This window comes from Pelobates fuscus, chromosome 5 (genome assembly GCF_036172605.1).
Source record: "Pelobates fuscus isolate aPelFus1 chromosome 5, aPelFus1.pri, whole genome shotgun sequence".
Classification (NCBI taxonomy): Eukaryota; Metazoa; Chordata; class Amphibia; order Anura; family Pelobatidae; genus Pelobates; species Pelobates fuscus.
The window spans coordinates 357661529-357680503 of NC_086321.1; the positions used below are offsets into that span (position 1 = coordinate 357661529).

General features: G+C 43.7%; 1 protein-coding gene across 2 annotated transcripts in view; it reads right to left on the reverse strand.

Annotated features, from left to right (window-relative positions):
* The window catches only part of KIAA1755 (KIAA1755 ortholog), a 54332-nt gene that overhangs the window by 10204 nt on the left and 25153 nt on the right, over window positions 1-18975 (reverse strand). For both annotated transcript variants that reach the window (XM_063455998.1, XM_063455997.1), the window contains exons 5-13: window positions 18751-18837; window positions 17159-17275; window positions 15463-15561; window positions 14547-14695; window positions 9198-9336; window positions 6442-6564; window positions 5884-6075; window positions 1599-2599; window positions 1098-1347 (exon numbers count right to left, since the gene is read on the reverse strand). In XM_063455998.1, the coding sequence (XP_063312068.1) occupies window positions 1098-1347; window positions 1599-2599; window positions 5884-6075; window positions 6442-6564; window positions 9198-9336; window positions 14547-14695; window positions 15463-15561; window positions 17159-17275; window positions 18751-18837 (2157 nt within the window). The remainder of the gene's footprint in view (window positions 1-1097; window positions 1348-1598; window positions 2600-5883; window positions 6076-6441; window positions 6565-9197; window positions 9337-14546; window positions 14696-15462; window positions 15562-17158; window positions 17276-18750; window positions 18838-18975) is intronic.

Sequence of the window (18975 nt, forward strand, 5' to 3'; positions counted from 1 at the left end):
TGCTTATTTAATTATTTTATGTCTCTAGCAAGACGCACTGAGTCCGTTTAATATGTTCTGCACATGTGGGAAAAAAAAAGATCTGAGGAATTTGTAAAACAGAAGACTATGGAGTTTATTGATATATATATTTTAAAAAAAGATATATTGGTGCAGTCATCTTCTCAATATGCTCTCGGAATCTTCTTGTCCAGCACACAGTGTCACAAGCCTTGTGTTCGTAATTGTGGGATAATTACATCATTGGCCAAGCTGTGATAGAACAACCTCGCAGATGATCAATATTGAAATCAAATTAGGAAAACTGTGTAATTATAGAGAAAATTGCACAACTAATAACTTACTTCTAGTTTGCTATTAGACTGTGCAATTATCTCAGCGATTTCTCTTTAAAATTGGAGCAATCACCATGGAAACTAATAAAATATTACTGCTGACTACTTCCATTTTAGAATGTTGCCCCACAATTGCAAAATGCACATCCCCCATTATGGTTTTTACACTGAATTGTCTAGAGAACGTAACGTGTCATGTTTGAGCTTGATTACAGTCCAGCTAGTAGTACCAGGTGTCTTTCACATTCATCTGGAAAGATGTACTAAAATCAATAGTTTTTAAGTTAGGCAGAAATCAGTTGTGTTCACTTTGGACTCAGCATTCAAACAACCTGCCAAGGAAAATGTTTTGGGTTGTTCCGGGGTGATAATCAAGTTAAGGTCAAAGAGTGATTAAGATACCACGGGCCCAAGGCAGGTTACCAGTTTAGGGCTCCTCTTTTTTTCATTACATAGGAATGGTTAATGGGTCAAGCAAATATATGGTTCCATGGACAATGTCTAACCCTTGGGCCATAGGCAGCTGCCTGAGGTTGGCATGTGGTTAATCCTGTTTTAGTTAATGTGTAATTCTGGCATTTTATGGTTTAGATGTTCCATGTGACATTCATGACTTGGCAACAGTAAGATAACAATATCATAGCTTGCACTTTCTATTATTTCTGTGGGCAACCATTAGGTAAACCAAAATGTGACCATCATACCATACCACATCATACATATAGCAACTGCTTAGTGTTCTGAGGCTTTATTTATACCCACGTGCTTGAGGAAGCATGACCCAACATGACTTGGGTCTCTCCTGCAGCTTGTTAGTTCCTGCAGGAAGATATGGCTGTGGAACTCATAGATTTTCTCCAAATTTCCAAAGATGGCAGCATGCTGTCCTCGCAATGTAGGGGGAAGATCTGGTCGGTCCATCTCACAGATATAGTGAGACAGGACATACCCCAGTGAACATACGTAATCTCTCTCTGTAGCAAGCAACTCCTCCATTATTCTGTGGAGTTTACTGGGGGGAATGAGATTGAACAATAAATGGAAGATGAGACTATGACGACAGGGTTTTATAAGAAAAAATTAGACGCACAAGAGTAGAGAAAACAAACACTAAGAGAAGGACAAAGTAAAGTATAATGAAACAAAGTTCAAAAGAAATAATAAGAAAAACTATTTAGTGCATATATGCAAAACAAAAAAAGAAGAAAAAAAATCCTTTTGACAAAAATGTCAAGATATAACAGTTTTCTAAACTTGACTCACGCAAAGTTAACATTGGCAGTCCAGTCATTGTCCCGTGTTGTTTCTGTCATTGCACCTCTCCTCCAGGGAATACGTGGTGTAAGTGGTTCCATAGCTAGAAGTGGTGACATGAGTGAAGAGCTTTCTGAGGAGTACTGGGAGGCAGTGTCCCCCATGGAGAAGCTGGCATGCCTGGAGAGTGTGCAGTTCCTTCCAGACTTTGTCACCCGCTTACCATTATCTCCTTGGATTTGGGTGCATGAGTCATCATTGTGAGACCTACCAAAGGCCAGCCATTGGACTTGCTCAGTATTTGTTGAAGAGGGTGACTGTACAGGAGTTCGTGGGGGCAGTTTGGGGCTGGGGGTGTGGAGGATCTCCAAAGCTTCATTGTTGGAGTTCTGTGCCATGAGTTCTGTGTTCTCAAGATCTGTCACATTGTTGCCATTGGACTCCTTGCTCGTTGAACATCCCTGAGAGTTGACAGGTTCTCGCATAACTCTTCCATTTCGATTGTTCCTAGATGACTTCAGGAAAAGGCTCATGGAACCAGCATGCAGTCCAAAGCTACAGCAGTTTATGACTGTTGCCTCTGCTGATCGCATGCTGCTCCTTGGTTTATAAACCTCTTCTCCATTCTTATCTAGGGTAGAAACTTCACTAGAACAACTCACATGAGTGTCCTCACTTTGGGTGCTGGTTACTGAGCCAACAGCAGCATCCTTGTGCCTGTCAGATGTATGTGTACTTTGCTCATCTCTACACTTTTCTAGAGTCTCTTCTAATAGTTGTTTGGCCTCCTGACACCTGAGCCAGGTTTCATTCCACACAGCCAGCCCTCTACAGCTGCTCAGTGTGTACGACTCCTCTTTCATTTCTTGAAATTTGTCTGCTGAAAGTTCATGTGTCAGCCGCTGCAGGAAATTCTCGAGGCACTGTTGGGTCTCTGGTTGACACCACCGATTCTCTGCCTTCTTTAGCTGTCCAAGGTAACGGCCGCAGCTCACTGTTAATTGTGTGATCTAGTGGAAAAGATAATCAGTCAATAATATCAGTGAGTCAATACTGAGACACAAGGGTTAATTGGAATTAATTTTCAATTTAAAGTCACATCACATAACCATAACTTCAACATACTGAAAATCTGCCCTAACATATGTAAAAGTGTCTTATCAATGTAGATCATAAGTGACATGCTAAATGGATGGTTCTATAACTAATATTTTCCTAACATTTATCTAGCATTCTTAGCATTTCTCTTTGACATTCGTATATGACTTGTTAGTGGATACATTTGTCCAATATTTTTATGGATATTGCATTTGCATCAGAGATGTGGTTAGTGAACAAAAGAGTATTGTCCAATGGATGAACAATATCATCTAAAAGCATGAAAAGTGAGGTTATGTGGACTAAGTTCAAGGACCTTGGACAGTCCATGGTATTTAAATGCATCAGGCATCAGAGAAGACAGAATTAACATTTTTTTTTGTAACAAAATAAATAAAGATGGTGAAAGTGGTATTAAAAATTAATTTAAGGGGGGGCGGAGCCTGGCGCTGAACCGGACCGGACGCCATCTCTCCCAGCTCCGTCGATCACACACACAATCTAGGCGATATCCTGGAGACTAGCCGCCATCCAACTACAAAACCGTAAGCTACAGCCTGGGGACACCACCCGAATCCCCAGATGCCCTTCCAATACTCCCCGAAGCATCTAAAGGCAAGACGCAGGACCGGGGCCTACCACATACCCGCCAACCGTGACCTCGAGTTTCTCTGGGGCGGAGTCCCCGCGGGAGACACAGCGGAGCGGTGGCCGACCCTTGCATCACCTGCTGACACGGCAATGGGGCGTAGAAATCAGAAGAGTACCCCCAGTAACGCTCCAGAACAGAGGGACATAGGAGCCATGCTTCAGCGGCACACCTCCTCCAAGATGGCGGCCGCAAAAGGCCCGACCTCACCAGAGGCTCCCCACACGGACGCATCTGCAACACTTCAGCTGCAGAACACAACGGAGGGCTCACAGCAACAGCCCACAGCAACAGCAGGTAACTCCGAACCTGCAACCAAACAGGACCTCCAAACCCTGTACACTATGCTGCAGGACATTCAAAACCTCCTCACTGCAGACCTGCCTATCCTAAAATCATCCCTGCATCAACTAACAGGCAGAATGGAGGCAACAGAGGCAAATCTTAAGGAGCTAAGCCAAGACACCTCCACCATGCAGGCATCTATACTCCAACTACAAACAGCCCAACAGGCCCTTACACTGCAGGTGGCGGCGCAGGAGGACAGGTACCGCCGCAACCACGTGAAAATCTGGGGTATCCCGGCAACGGTCCCCCATGAGGAACTGCCACACTACGTCAGAAGGCTGCTGGCTTCAGTGCTGCCACCTGCTACCGCAAAAAAAATAACCATCGCTGGGCTATATAGAATACCAACGTCTACCTTAACCACCGCCAAAACGCCCGGCGACGTCATACTCCGCTGCACACTACCTCAAGACAAGGGGCAAATAATGGCAGCGGTAAGAGACAATACCCCACTGCTCTTTGAGGATTCGCAACTGTCCTTCTACCAGGACTTATCCAAGGCCACACTACAATGGCGAAAATCCCTGAACCCTGTCACCACCCGACTGCGGGCAGCAGGAGTGCCGTACAGGTGGGGAACACCACGATCCCTCCTTGTCTCGTACAAGGGGTCCACGCAACGGCTAACTACGGGGACTGATATCCCAGCATTCCTTGCAGCTCTAGACATGCAAGAGGCAACGGTAGCACCAACGGACTCAAATCGGGCTCATGGATGGGACCCATCCAGAGTGGTACCATTTGTCCCAAGAACTGTAGCCGACTGCCCACCCGATTCCTGACTGGCAGGGACATCTCCAGCCCGGTCCAAATCTAACGGAGGGACTCACTGATCCGACAGCCCTAGGCTGCAAAATTGTAGAGATGTAAAGTTCTGCTTGTTTTTGGGTTACCTTCTTTGTTTTTCTCTTTTTTTTTTTTCTTCTTCTTTTTCCATGCCATAAGTCTATGTCCCTTGCGGTAGAATCACCCACTAGAGGACACAATACTCAGCCTGGGCCCACTGGGCATAAAGACACCAGGCTCACGACACTACACCTAAACACCCACGAAGCTGCGCCACCTATGACCCTAGTCCGGTTACATCTAGCCACACATGACCAATCATTGAAGCGCACCCCCCCCCCCCCCCCCGCTACCCCCTTGGTTAGGGGCTAAGCCTCTCTTGAGAGGTCAACCATGCACAAAGGCAATCATCCCCCCCCCATCCCACCCTGGGTAGGAGGGCAAAGCTTACACAACCGACACTTGAGTGCAGATATCGCTTGATCTACCTAAGATAGACATGTTATTACACCTCTTGTGATCATAACCCATGCTAATGTAACATGCTTTTGCTAACATCCTGTTCTGAGCGACATTATTTTAACATTATAAAATGTGCTGATAAGTTCCTTGTTCAAAATGTTAAGCTTGAAAAATATGCTCGGGGTATGCTTTTGGGGCTCCATGAGCTTGTTTGTTATCCACTCAAAGCACGATAAAAATAAAGAATTTAAAAAAAAAAAAAAAAATTAATTTAAGGGACAGTCTAAGCACCAGAACCACTAAAGCTAAAGAGACTGCCCCCTGCTCCGTCCAGTGTTGTTTAAGATATAAGCAGCCAGTTGCAGGATATAAAAGTGTGGGTTTCTTTAAATGTTATTTTTCCCAATGCACAAATGCATATTTATTAAATATAGACATAAATAAGCATGATATTAAATATCCTGTGAAGTGACAGATCCTACAATTGTAAACAAGCCCCATCTTACAACGATCTTGCATTACACAATCCAAACTTTTAATGATGTTATTTACGAGATGTCTTTTTATGTTCGCATTACATCCTTCCTGAACACACATCGTGCTAGCAGAACAGTTCTGGTAATTATTAATCATATTTATGTTCGTATCACGCAATATGAAGCACATACCATTAGTATTAGAACATAAAAGAATGTAGCTAGTGGGACCTACGGTTATAAACATGGAGAGTGCGTGCCATTTGGCGACCATAATCTTGATGTCATTGCTATGCTATTTTACTATAGACTACAGCTCTGTTGGTGGTGAATAAGTTAAAGAGGAACCGTTGTTTATATGGCATTTACTTCATTGAATGAAAAAAATTAAATCCTCTACAACTTGTCGTAAGCTTTTTTATTCATGAGACCATCTGTTTTCTTACAATTTTCTATCAAATGATTCCTGATATACCTTGTTGCAAAATCTGTAGAGATTCACAAGTTTTTCCAGCTCTTCCTTCTGCCTCTCCACCCTCATGTAGAAAGCGGTGAGTTTGGTCTGAAATCCACCTCTCACAGCCTTGAATGATTCCATCTCTGGGAAGAGGGAACCGTTGAATTTGTTGGCATCATCCAAAAGCACCAGCCCGTGATTATAATGTACCTAGAACCAAATGTAAAGTGAGCAGGGAAAGTAGGGACAATCCATTCAATAAACTAAGAGACAGGTCATAGGATGCATCCCTTTGCTACCAACATCTAGAACTATAGTCTAGATTAGAATAAGCAGAGAAGAGATGACGTCATATTTTCATAAAACATTGAAGGTCAACAACTTCAGTGAGTAAGTAAGAAAATTTATGTTTGGATAATTGTACGAACTATTTGAGGAGGTAAGTGACATCTTCCAGCATAGACAACAGTCGGAGACTTTAATGTTTATGGCTTTGAAGATAAGTAGGTAGACACAAAGAAACAGCGAATGAGAAAGAAAATGTATGAGTCATTTGTCTGGATCCCTGTTACTTACTGTTGCTTGGAGGTAAAAGTCTTTGAATTTCTTGTGGTATCTCTCCAGGGTTTCCAAGGTCCAATCCATGTTGTCCAGTTGATGTAGCTTATTCTCTCCATCATCATCCATCCACAAAATAAGCTGGGAGGGCAAAGATAGGACTAATGTGATTCAGTAATATATAATGAGTGATACCTCTAATTTTACTTTTTGGCTTATGCTTACACAAAAACGAGAAGGCTTTTCATAACCTCAAACTCTAATTATTACTTAGGAAGTGAGTCATCAAAATAAAGATTAAATTAATATTTTTCTTGATCCAAGCTCTATGGGCTCACTACTCCGCTCCACTGCCATTTATCTGTAACCTTATCATACATTGTGACAAACTCCCCTTTCACGAGTTCCTGGAGGAGCCTGTTTGCCAGCCTCCTGCCCACAGACTATGGACCCTGTAAAATGTGATGTAAAAGTCTCAATTTGTGTATTTGGACTACCGTATATACTCGAGTATAAGCCGAGTTTTTCAGCACATTTTTTGTGCTGAAAAACCAGAACTAGGCTTATACTCGAGTCAATAGTCTGTATTATGGCAATTTGCATTGCCATAATACAGACTGAGGGAGAGGGGGCTGGCAGAGATCTTACTTACCCGTCCTGCAGCTCCTGTCAGCTCTCTCCTCCTCCGCGCCGTCCGTTCAGCACCTCGGTCAGCTCCCAGTGTAAGTCGCGAGACTTACACTGTGAGCTGACAGAGGGAGCTGCACGGACCGGCGCGGAGGAGGAGAGAGCTGACAGGAGCTGCAGGAGAGGTAAGTAACAGCTCTGCCAGCCCCCCTCACCCCCCCCCACTGAACTGCTAATGGACCACTAGGGAAGGAGCCCCCCTCCCTGCCATGTATCAAGCAGGGAGGGGGGACGAAAAAAAATAATAATTAAATAAAAAATAATAAGGAAAAAAATATATTAAAATAATACAAAATAATAATAAATAAAATAATAAAATTGCCCACCCCCCCACCACTGCAACACACACACACACACACACACTGCACACACACACACACTGCACACATACACACACACTGCACACACACACACACACTGCACACATACACACACTGCACTCATACACACACACACTGCACTCATACACACACACACTGCATTCATACACACACACTGCACTCATACACACACACTGCACACATACACACACACTGCACACATACACTGCACTCATACACACACTGCATTCATACACACACACACTGCACACATACACACACACACACACTGCACTTATACACAGACTGCACACATACACACACACACACTGCACTCATACACACGCTGCACTCATACACACACTGCATTCATACACACGCTGCATTCATACACACGCTGCACTCATACACACGCTGCACTCATACACACGCTGCACTCATACACACGCTGCACTCATACACACACTGCATTCATACACACACTGCACTCATACACACACGCTGCACTCATACACACACTGCATTCATACACACACACTGCATTCATTATACACACACTGCATTCATTATACACACACTGTAAATAAATATTCAATTAATATATTTTTTTTAGGATCTAATTTTATTTAGAAATTTACCAGTAGCTGCTGCATTTCCCACCCTAGTCTTATACTCGAGTCAATAAGTTTTCCCAGTTTTTTGGGGTAAAATTAGGGGCCTCGGCTTATATTCGGGTCGGCTTATACTCGAGTATATACGGTATATGGTTCCTATGGACAACCATGAGGTGGTGGCCATCTTGTTTGTATGAACACAGGCAGCTGTGTTTGGTCGTCGAGTTCATGGAACTATTTTCCGACACTGAAACTCCTGAACACCGCTGGACTTCCATGATCGTCTAGGTTCGGTTCTACAACACTTAGCATGGCACTGTTCAGTGGAAACGTTCCCACGAACAAGGGGAACAAGCTCCAGGGTAAGAACATTAACTATGTTCAGTAGTTTGTTTGTTTTTTAAACTACCGAACTAGACCGACCGCAAGCCCTGATTCTCTGGAACTTTTTTGGGCATGGGATCATGCGTGCGGTCGCTCAATTTATGACTTCCAGGAAATTCCTGAACCGATCTAAGTGATTTTTGGATATGTTGGTCACCCAAATCGGGGCTACTGTGGGGTTTTATATATTTTTAAGGTAATTTTGGAGTGTTTGGGAAATGTGTGTTTTTTGTACCTGGAGATAATGGAGTTTAATACAGTTCTTGACTCAATTATCTCTGAGGCACAGGAGAGGGATTATCTTATTATGTATGGGAGTGTCCTGGATCTGAGAGCCAATGTAATTGTGTATTTGTTTCTACTGTGGTTTACTCTAAGGCCAGTTTTGGCTGCCAATAAAGGTATTCCAGCTTGTACTTCCAGAAATATGTGTCGTCTGGTTATTGGGACTGGAAAGGGCTATTCTTTAATCACTGTTCCAGTGCGGAGGATTCAACGGGGAAAGTCCTTGTAAGGACTAGAGCTCCCAGGACTGAGTGTCGTCCATTCTCTGGGGTGTCTAGAGTAAATTCCCCATTTGTCTCCAGGAGGGAGCGGTTCCAGGACCCCAGTCAAGCCAGGGTGACTGTGGGCAGAAGTGCTGCGGTTTGTCCCCTCTTCCAGATAGGAAGCAGTCCTTGGCGGAGGTACCCAGCCAAGGGTACAGGGAGCTCTGTTACATACATCTTTCCATATTATGTTTTCAAATCTCTTTCTACAATGTCATTACCTGACTAAATTGACTCTCCAAAGCTCGGACCTTCAGGAGTGACTCCAAGAGCTCAAGTCTTCGGTTGGATTTTGACACTAGAGCGTGTACTTTTTCCTCCAGACTGTTGTACATGTGTATCGCTGACTCCACCGCACTCCTGAAATATTGATTAGAATGAATGTCTTCTTAACATCAACTAATATTAGGATAAAAAGTATTAAGATGTATGTATAATGGTTAGTGTGTGATATATGTCACAATGGATAACAATGAAATATAAATAGAGCTAACTAATGGTGCTGATTTTGGACATCAGGCATTCCAAGGTTGATTACTTATGTGCCATATTGACTAGAATTAAAAATCTGGACTAAGCTCCTTGAAACGTGAGACCCATCAACCCAGTGCACTAAGGATAATAATATCCTTTCCACATTAGAATATGGCCTTGCCACATAGAGCATAATAATCACAGATGTTTCCCAGGAAGAAAAATGCTCTAATTTAAGGGAGCATTCCGGGCACCTAAACATTTTTTTCAATATATAGTATAATTTGGTCATGCTGGTTTTTTTTTTTTAAATAATGACTAGTTATGCTCCATAAGCCCACCCTTTATGCTTTTCTGAAATCTGCTTGTTTCTGTTTTTTTGTTTTTTGTTTTAAAAAGGCTGCTCAATATTATGTTATGTCATAGATTTCAATTGAAGATTGTTGATGGTTAACCTACAGCTCCCAGAATTCCTTTCTGAGCATGGCTTATATGGTTTAGCTCAACAGTGCGATAAAACTTAATGTGAGTACAATGATTGGCTGAGCCACTTCTTGGTTTGGTGAGAACTCACTGAAGAAGCTGTGCGGTCTGAGGTTGTGCAACAAACACCGGAACCTTCGAATTTGAAATTATTTTCAATCTATTGATATATTTTTGCACAGAATTTTTTGTGCATTATCTGTATAACACACTTAATAGAAATGTGTAAATTCACGCTGGAGTGTCCCTTTAGCTTATGAGAGTGTACAGTTGTTTTATTTAGCACCTATCCTGTGGAGTGTCATTCTCCGATATATGTGAGCTTCAGCTTGTGACTACTTTTCCAACACGTTTGTCCATGTGTGGAAAATCCTGTAATTATTTTAAGGCTGTTCCCATTAACACATTAACTTATTTTGCAGCTATTTGGATGTTGCCTTGAAATCACACATATCAAACTATTAATTATATCTTTTTTTTAGCAGCTGCAGAATGCCTATTGGAAATCTAACTAATATTACTCATTGTTGCAGCTCTATTCACAACTATGATTTGTTTTTTTTTCCCCCAAAGGGCATTAAATATGTTATATCCCCGTGTAGTATTAAATAGTTAATATGAATTGTTTCGCATATTGGTCGCCCCATGCTGCGGATGTGGGAGGGAGCAGCAGCGGTCTGTGTCTGTCCCTGCACTCCTAGTTGCTGAATGTTCCAGGAACATGTAATGAGCAGTATTTAACACTAATCATTCCTTATGTGAGCCAGAACAGCTTGTTACCTAGTGGGGAAAACTGGCTTGCAGAAAAAAAAGGGGGTGCTATAGTGACATCTAGCTGCCGAAACTGGAAGGACATGACCTAATCCTCAATGCAAACAGACCTGAAATCTTCTCTACTAGTTATGGCAAACCTCTAGTAGTCCAGCTGCTGAGGACTACGGTTCTCGTCACTAAAGTCCACATGGTCAAATAGCTGGAGTGATAATCCTGGGCTGCAGGGTTCTACATGGTTAATGTAGAAAAGAATGTTTACGTTTTTTGGGTGGTTATTTTAATCAAACTTCCAACCAGAGGCGGCTCTCTAATTAGGCGGTTTAGGCGGCCGCCTAAGGCCTCGCGCTGGCTGGGGCCCCGCGGCCGCCTAAACCGCCTGTGGGCAGAGTGTGTCAGGTCCTCGGTCACTGACCGAGGACCTGACACCAGGAGGGGACCCGGCGGCTTGCCCGGTATGCCGCCGGGTGCGAGGCCCCTCCTGGTTGCCAGGCCGGCCACCGCAGACACCGGTCTGCAGCTCCGCAGTGTGCAGAGCTGAAGACCATGTGACTCGCGAGAACCGGCCAATCAGAGTGTTGCCGCGGGTTACCACGGCAACGCTCTGAAATCTCGCGAGATTACACGGTCTGCAGCTCTGCAGAGCTGCAGACCGGGAGCAGTGGCCACCGGACCACCAGGGAGCCCACTGGACCACCAGGGAAATTAAGGTAGGCTCACCATCACCCCCACCACACTCAGCCTCATCCCCCCTTCACCCTCAGCCTCACCCCCCACCACCCTCAGCCTCACCATCCCCCATCACCATCACCCCCACCACCCTCAGCCTCACCCCCCTTCACCCTCACAATCACCACCCTCAGCCTCACCCCATCACCCTCAGCATCACCCCCACCACCCTCAGCCTCACCATCCCCATCACCATAACCCCCACCACCCTCAGCCTCACCATCCCCCATCACCATCACCCCACCACCCTCAGCCTCACCCTCCATCACCCTCAGCATCACCCCCACCACCCTCAGCCTCACCATCCCCCATCACCATCACCCCCACCACCCTCAGCCTCACCCTCACAATCACCACCCTCAGCCTCACCCCCATAACCCTCAGCCTCACCCCCCTTCACCCTCGGCATCACCCCCCACCACCGTCAGCCTCACCATACCCCATCACCATCACCCCCACCACCCTCAGCCTCAACCCCCCCTTCACCCTCACAATCATCACCCCATCACCCTCAGCATCACCCCCCACCACCCTCAGCCTCACCATTCCCCATCACCCCCCACCACCATCACCCCCACCACCCTCAGCCTCACGCCTCACCCCCCACCTTCAGCCTCACCGCCCTCAGCATCACCCCCCTCACCACCCTCAGCATCACCCCCATCACTACCCTCAGCCTCACCCCTCACCACCCTCAGCATCACCCCCACCACCCTCAGCATAACCCTCCGTCACCACCCTCAGCCTCACCCCACTCACCATCACCCCCTCCTTCTCACATCACCCCCTCTTTCTCACATCACCCCCTCTCACTCTCACATTACCCCCTCACTCTCATATTACCCCCCTCTAACTCTCACATTACCCCCCTCTAACTCTCACATTAGCCCCCTCTCACTCTCCCATTACCCCCTCTCACTCTTACATTACCCCCACTCTCACATTACCCCCCCTCTCACTCTCACATTACCTCACTCTCACATTATCCCCCCTCTCACTCTCACATTACCCCTCCTCTCAGGCTCACATTACCCCCCTCTCACTCTCACATTACCCCCCTTTCACTCTCACATTACCCCCCCTCTCACTCTCACATTACCCCCCTCTCACTCTCACATTACCCCCCTCTCACTCTCATATTACCCCCCCTTTCACTCTCACATTACCCCCCTCTCACTCTCACATTACCATCAACCCCCCGCTCTCTCTCACCATCACCCCCCGCTCCCTCTCACCATCACCCCCCCGCTCCCTCTCACCATCACCCCCCCGCTCCCTCTCACCATCACCCCCCCGCTCCCTCTCACCATCACCCCCCCGCTTCCTCTCACCATCAACCCCCGCTCCCTCTCACCATCAACCCCCGCTCCCTCTCACCATCACCCCCCCTCCCTCTCACCATCACGCCCCCTCTCCCTCTCACCATCACCCCCCCTCTCCCTCTCACCATCAACCCCCCTCTCCATCTCACTATCACCCCCCATCTCCCTCTCACCATCACCCCCCGTCTCCCTCTCCCTCTCACCATCACCCCCCTCTCACCATCACCCTCCCCTCTCCCTCTCACCATCACCCTCCCCTCTCCCTCTCACCATCACCCCCATCTCACCATCACCCTCTCCTCTCCCTCTCACCCTCACCCCTACACCATCAGCCGCCTCTCACCATCACCCGCCTCTCCCTCTCACCATCACCCCCCTCTCCCTCTCACCATCACCCTCCCCTCTCCCTCTCACCATCACCCCCACACCATCACTCCCTCTCACCATCACCCCCACACCATCACCCCCCTCTCACCATCACCCGCCTCTCCCTCTCACCATCACCGCCCCCCCCCCTCCCCATACACATAGGGTCTCAGACAAAAACGCAAACATGCTCACAGAGACATACATTCATACACACAAGGATACTCTCTGTCAGACACACTCTCAGGCACATACACAGGTAGACAGTGCATCAATGTGTATATGTGACGCTTTTTTGTTAGTGGGGCCTCATGTTTGCGTTTCGCCTAAGGCCTCATAAAGTCTAGAGCCGCCTCTGCTTCCAACAGTGCTTTATTTTACTGTTAGGGTACAGTGTTGCATCAAAAATGCATGTCAGGTTTTTTAGGAGACGCAGTGGTCAGAAATACAATGTTGCGTAGCTAAAATAGTAACCTGCACCTGAATTATTCTCTTATTTGTGTGTGAATAAGGATCGCCAGAAAATTGTGTGATGCTGATTTACGGCCATCACAAATCTGAAAAAACATCCACTACTGATTCACAAAGAAGAAGAAATGTTTATTTCAATTTCCCTAGTATTCCTGATATGTTTTTATAAATGGTTTATATGTCAGACTAGGAATGACTTGTCAATGTATGTAGATTTTGAATTGGCTTTTCAAATTAAACAAACATGTTTTCCACTTAACTGTCACTAATTCTAAGAATATCTAAGAAGGATGTATCTCTATAAAATTATTCTGCCATTCTTCTAGATCAGACCTGAACAACCTGCGGCCCTCCAGATGTTTTTTGAACTACAACGCCCATGATTCTTTGAATAAAACAGATTTCCCAACGCCCAGTATTCATTTAATGAAACAGATAGCCAGGGATTCATGGCTGATAGCTAGTGGATCATGGGAGTTGTAGTTCAAAACACCTGGGGGGGTGGGGGGAGAGTTGTGGGGTGCAGGTAGTGCAAGCCTGTTCTTTATATATTTATTATATACATTGTGCACAGTCTCATAGTTATTGTAACAATGTATAAAGTAATGAGGGTTCACAGACACAGAAATTTAGTTATAATGTGAACACAGACATTTAATTACAATGTGAACAATATTTGCAGAATAAAACAATTGTATAAAAAGTTATAGAGGGTAATATCATATGCGTTGTAATCCTTTAGCGTTTACACTGTTGCCCATACACTGTTACCCACACCAATGACAAATTTACAGTTGTTACACTCTGCATAATACATTCTCAGAAAATTGTACATTCATAACATTTAATGACATAGAAACATTTATAACAACCAGATCCTTTACAATCCAATAGCTCATTCATGTATTTAAGCTATTATAACAGTTACACATTATCAATGTGGTTCCAACGAACCTGACATCGTGTGAGCAGTAGAATCTTGTGGCCTCTTTACGCAGTCTGGCCAGGGTAGTACCTCCTTCTCTCTGCAGGGAGACTAACCGAGAGTCACTAAGTACCAACCTCATCAACTCTCGGTACTGGCTCATCTTCTCTTCTGCTTCCTGTATGGAAATGTGGGAATTTATTTAAATCCTTAAATCCAAAATTTACACTATCTTCAAATCCAAGGGTAGCATTCCCTGCAACCCACATTTACTGGGCGATGTATATGCTGAAATGGTAAAGGCCTGTACATCGATTGGAGCAACCGAGACTGACTTATTGCCCCTGAGGAAGTCCAGAACGTGGACGAAACGCGTAGGGCAGACGTAAATTTATTTTAACTGTGTTCTTTTATTTCATTTATGTTAATTTATGTATATAAATTACTGCTGATTCACAATGATTTTACCTGCTGGATATCTTGATTGATGGGGACTCCAAGTGGAGATTGGTGATAAGCTGACATTTCGTTTTTATCTTGTGAGTGCATACAAATAAATAAAGGGGTTTTATATATCTACTCTATGTGCACCTTTTTTCTATTTCTTTCACATATGATGCTACTATTTGGACGCCTTTGAAGAGCGAAGACAACTACAGTGTATTATTTTTGCCCACTATCAATTTACATTTGTGAGTTTGTGAGTTTGATACTTACCATTTCCCATTAATTATTTGTGTATAACAGTGTTGCACTATTTTGAGTTTTATTGTTTCATAGATTATGGTGTTTTTTATGTTTTATGAAGACCAAGAGGAGTCTTTTTTATCTACAATAGAACAAGGGTAATGTTAAATAATTTTTTATCCTCGTATTTTCTTCCACTGGTGTATTTGTAACCTTTTAGTGGGTGGATTTTGTGTGTTTTTATGGATCGTCACATACCTTGGAGTCTTGTGGAGCATTGTCATCTCCCAGTTCTTGGATTGAGTGCTGTAGTAAGTCGGAGGCTTTTCTCAAGTCTGCCAGGAAAGCATCCAGTTTCTGTGGAAGGAAGAGATGCTACATCATATAACCAGGTGTAAGCAATTTCGGAGGACCTAACTGAAATAATGTGTATGAATGGAATGTTGTGAGTTTTTGGTAACTTACTTTACAATGAGCTGAGGAGCTCCTAAGAAAGCATTTTGTATGTAGTGTCCCCGGATCCCCATTTTTTGGGGACACTGATATATTCTTCATTAAACATTCTGCCTGGAAGTATGTGGACATTGTGTGCCCCCTTTGTCAAGTAAATGAACTAACCACATTTGAAATCCAAACAGAACTTCCATTATTTATTGATTTCACCCCAGAGCATCTGAATGCCACATACATGCCAGGAGCATCTCAAAGTTAATTGTGAACTGGAAACCCTTATTGTATCTATTTGCTATAGTATGCATTACCTTTGAAGTCTTTCCCCAATCTACAGGACGTTAGAAAGTGCAGAGGGAATTCTTTTTCCCCCTCGCTACTTGAAATAAAAAAAAGAACTTTAACATTGCAATATATTGATTTATGTAAAGGTTTGGGATTATTTACAACGTGGAGAAGTTGGGATCCACATAAAATCAACGAGCTCCAGTGCTGCAGGGTGCCCATCCTCACATTTTTAACGATTTAGGATGTTAATGTTTTTGAAGTCTTGGAAATCATTGGGGCCCTTTTTCATGGCTTGCAGAGTTCTGGTAATGAAGGGTTTTCTTTGGCACCCTCTCCTGTTAACTGATCCTATTTTGCTTCTAACCTAGTTTACGTCAACACATACCACCACTTTCTGCTGACGACAATTGCTGCCCTGCCTGATGAAGAATTCACGTACTGCAAGAGGGAAATATATTAACTACTCATGACCTCTATTTTGGGATTGCTTCTTATTTTCTCCGATATAAAATGACATCTACAGACACCAGGGTAGAACTTTTCATGTACCAGACATCAACATGAAGATATGTTGTTGCAGTTATGGTAACTCAAGTTGGACCAATAGGAAGCATTGAATAAGGCCTTTGCCCGGTTGCCCCTACAGATTAAACGCCTTCACAGCTAAGACAGACAGTCGCCTGAAAGGTGTTTCTACAAATTAGTTTGAAAAAAAATAATGCAAAAAGATTGGTATTCTCTTCCAACCCAGCTATAATACGTTTAGCACTTAAAGATCTGCTAGTTTCTCATTGTGGATGAAAAAAGGCTGCGAAACGCAGGTGGGATCAGCAACCAGGCACAGTCTGTGATTTGCAAGGAAGCTCCCAGCGTTCCTTTTGGAGGAACCAATAAATATTTATTGGAACTGTCTGATGATGCTTTGTGTTGAACCTGCCTAAAAAACTAGTATGGATATAGATAGTTTTTAAAATGTACCATGACGGTTTATAGATTATTTCTGATTATTTCACATGGGTTACACTGAAACCTTGAGAGTCATTGTGTGGTGTGTGGTGTGTGGTGTGTGTGCGTGCGTGTGAGGTGTTTGTGTGTGGTGTTTGTGTGTGTGTGTGCGTAAATAAACACAATCTCAGTTTATATAAGAACATGTGTATTATATTGTCTGTAGTTTTCACTAATCAGGCTCGATTTTTCAATGCGATGTAACAGGCACCTGATAAAACTGGACCCACTCGCTGTGACAGTATGGGAAGGTGCCCCCCAGGTCCCAGGTCAGCTGTCCAATCTCCACGTACCGGCTCAGCCCTTTCAGTGAAGTCAAGACCTCTACCTGGATGTTGGATAAATCAATGAGTGTAGAGCAACGTATATGACAAGGGTCATTCTCATTAACTAATCACTACGGCTGGATTAAATTGTAACCAAGTGTAACGCTGCATTTCTAATCATCCAGGGGAGGTTACATATATATCTCTCCATGGATTTAAATAGCTAGTAAACAGCTAGTATCTAACAGCTTGTTATTTGCAATACCGAACACTGCATATTGCTCTGTTTCATTAGTGAATCTGTAAATGATGCAAGGACGTATTGATAATGAATTGGAACATTTACTTTAAAATAGCCAAGCTTTGATTCTAGCTGAATCTGTTTTCAGATCAGTCATTTTGGCCTCATAAATATACATATAATGGCAGAAGTTAAGCATCCGCCTAAAGTATATATTGTTTGGAATTCTGCATCAATGATCAGAACACAGGTGATGTTCAAAGGGCTCACAGAACATACACAAAACTTCAGAATCTATATGATCTATCTAATAATAATAATAATAATAATACAGTATTTTATTTTTTAATTTATAGAATACATCTATCTAAATCAGGGGTTCTCAACTCAGTCCTCAGGACCCCCTACCAGTCCAGGGTTTGGGGATTACCTGGGTGTGTCTAAGGTGTTTAGAAAAAGGGGGGAAAAAACACCTTAGACTCTAAAGTGTTTTTTCTTTCTTTTTCTAAACACCTTAGACACAGCCAGGTAATCCCCAAATCCTGGACTGGTAGGGGGTCCTGAGGATAAGGTTGAGAACCCCTGATCTAAATATATATAAAAAGAGAGAGAGAGGTAGAGAAAAAGAGAGAGATCATTTTTATATAATTTCATATATATATATATATTCCTTTATATATGATTTAGATAGTGTGATGCCAAAAATATCCAGAATCTGGTATGTGGTTGGCTTCCGCAGATTCTGAATCCCAGCATTCTATGATTTATTTTCAAAGCTTTTTTTTCTCCATTATGTTCTAATCATAGTGTTATCATTTATTTTATTTTTTTGCGAAGCAGTGAAAGCTTCAGGAAAAAGAACGATTTTTTTTTTGAGTCTGAGTAGTCAGCTATTCTAGGACAGATTCAGCAGATGGAACTCATTCGTAATCAGGTCTAATTGATAATCCCAGTGCTGCCAGTGAAAGGTTTTGTGATACAGAAAGTCATTTGGATTTATAGCCCAGTTTTATAAACACAACCTTGCTGATCTGTCCTATCAGATCTGTTTTACAGCTCTTTGCTTCACCGCCAGGTCAATTTATTATTTGGCAATGTCCCAAACAGGTCACAATGTAGGACTTTCCCAAGAAAATAAGAGTGTCCGTAGTTAAAAATCAGTGGTGATTGCCTATTGGAACTCCTATTGTTGTGGCCTTGGCCTTGCTTTTTAAACCTCACTGGGAACATCCGTAACATTTCTAGGGCCAACGATTGACCACCAATGATCTACGGGTTAAGACAGAAAGTTTTTACCGGTAGCCCAGGTATTCTGTCCATCTGGCTGGCACTGTCCTTCTCCACCAGGATTAGAATGTTTTGAATAGAACCAGGACACGATGCCTACAGAAGATGGGGAGAAAGAAATGACAATCACAGATTGTAAGGCAGATTCTCTTCGGACCCTCTATCACAATTAACAGATGCGCTTTATTTATTAATTTGTTAAATGTTAATCATCCGAAGGGTTGTCTATATTAG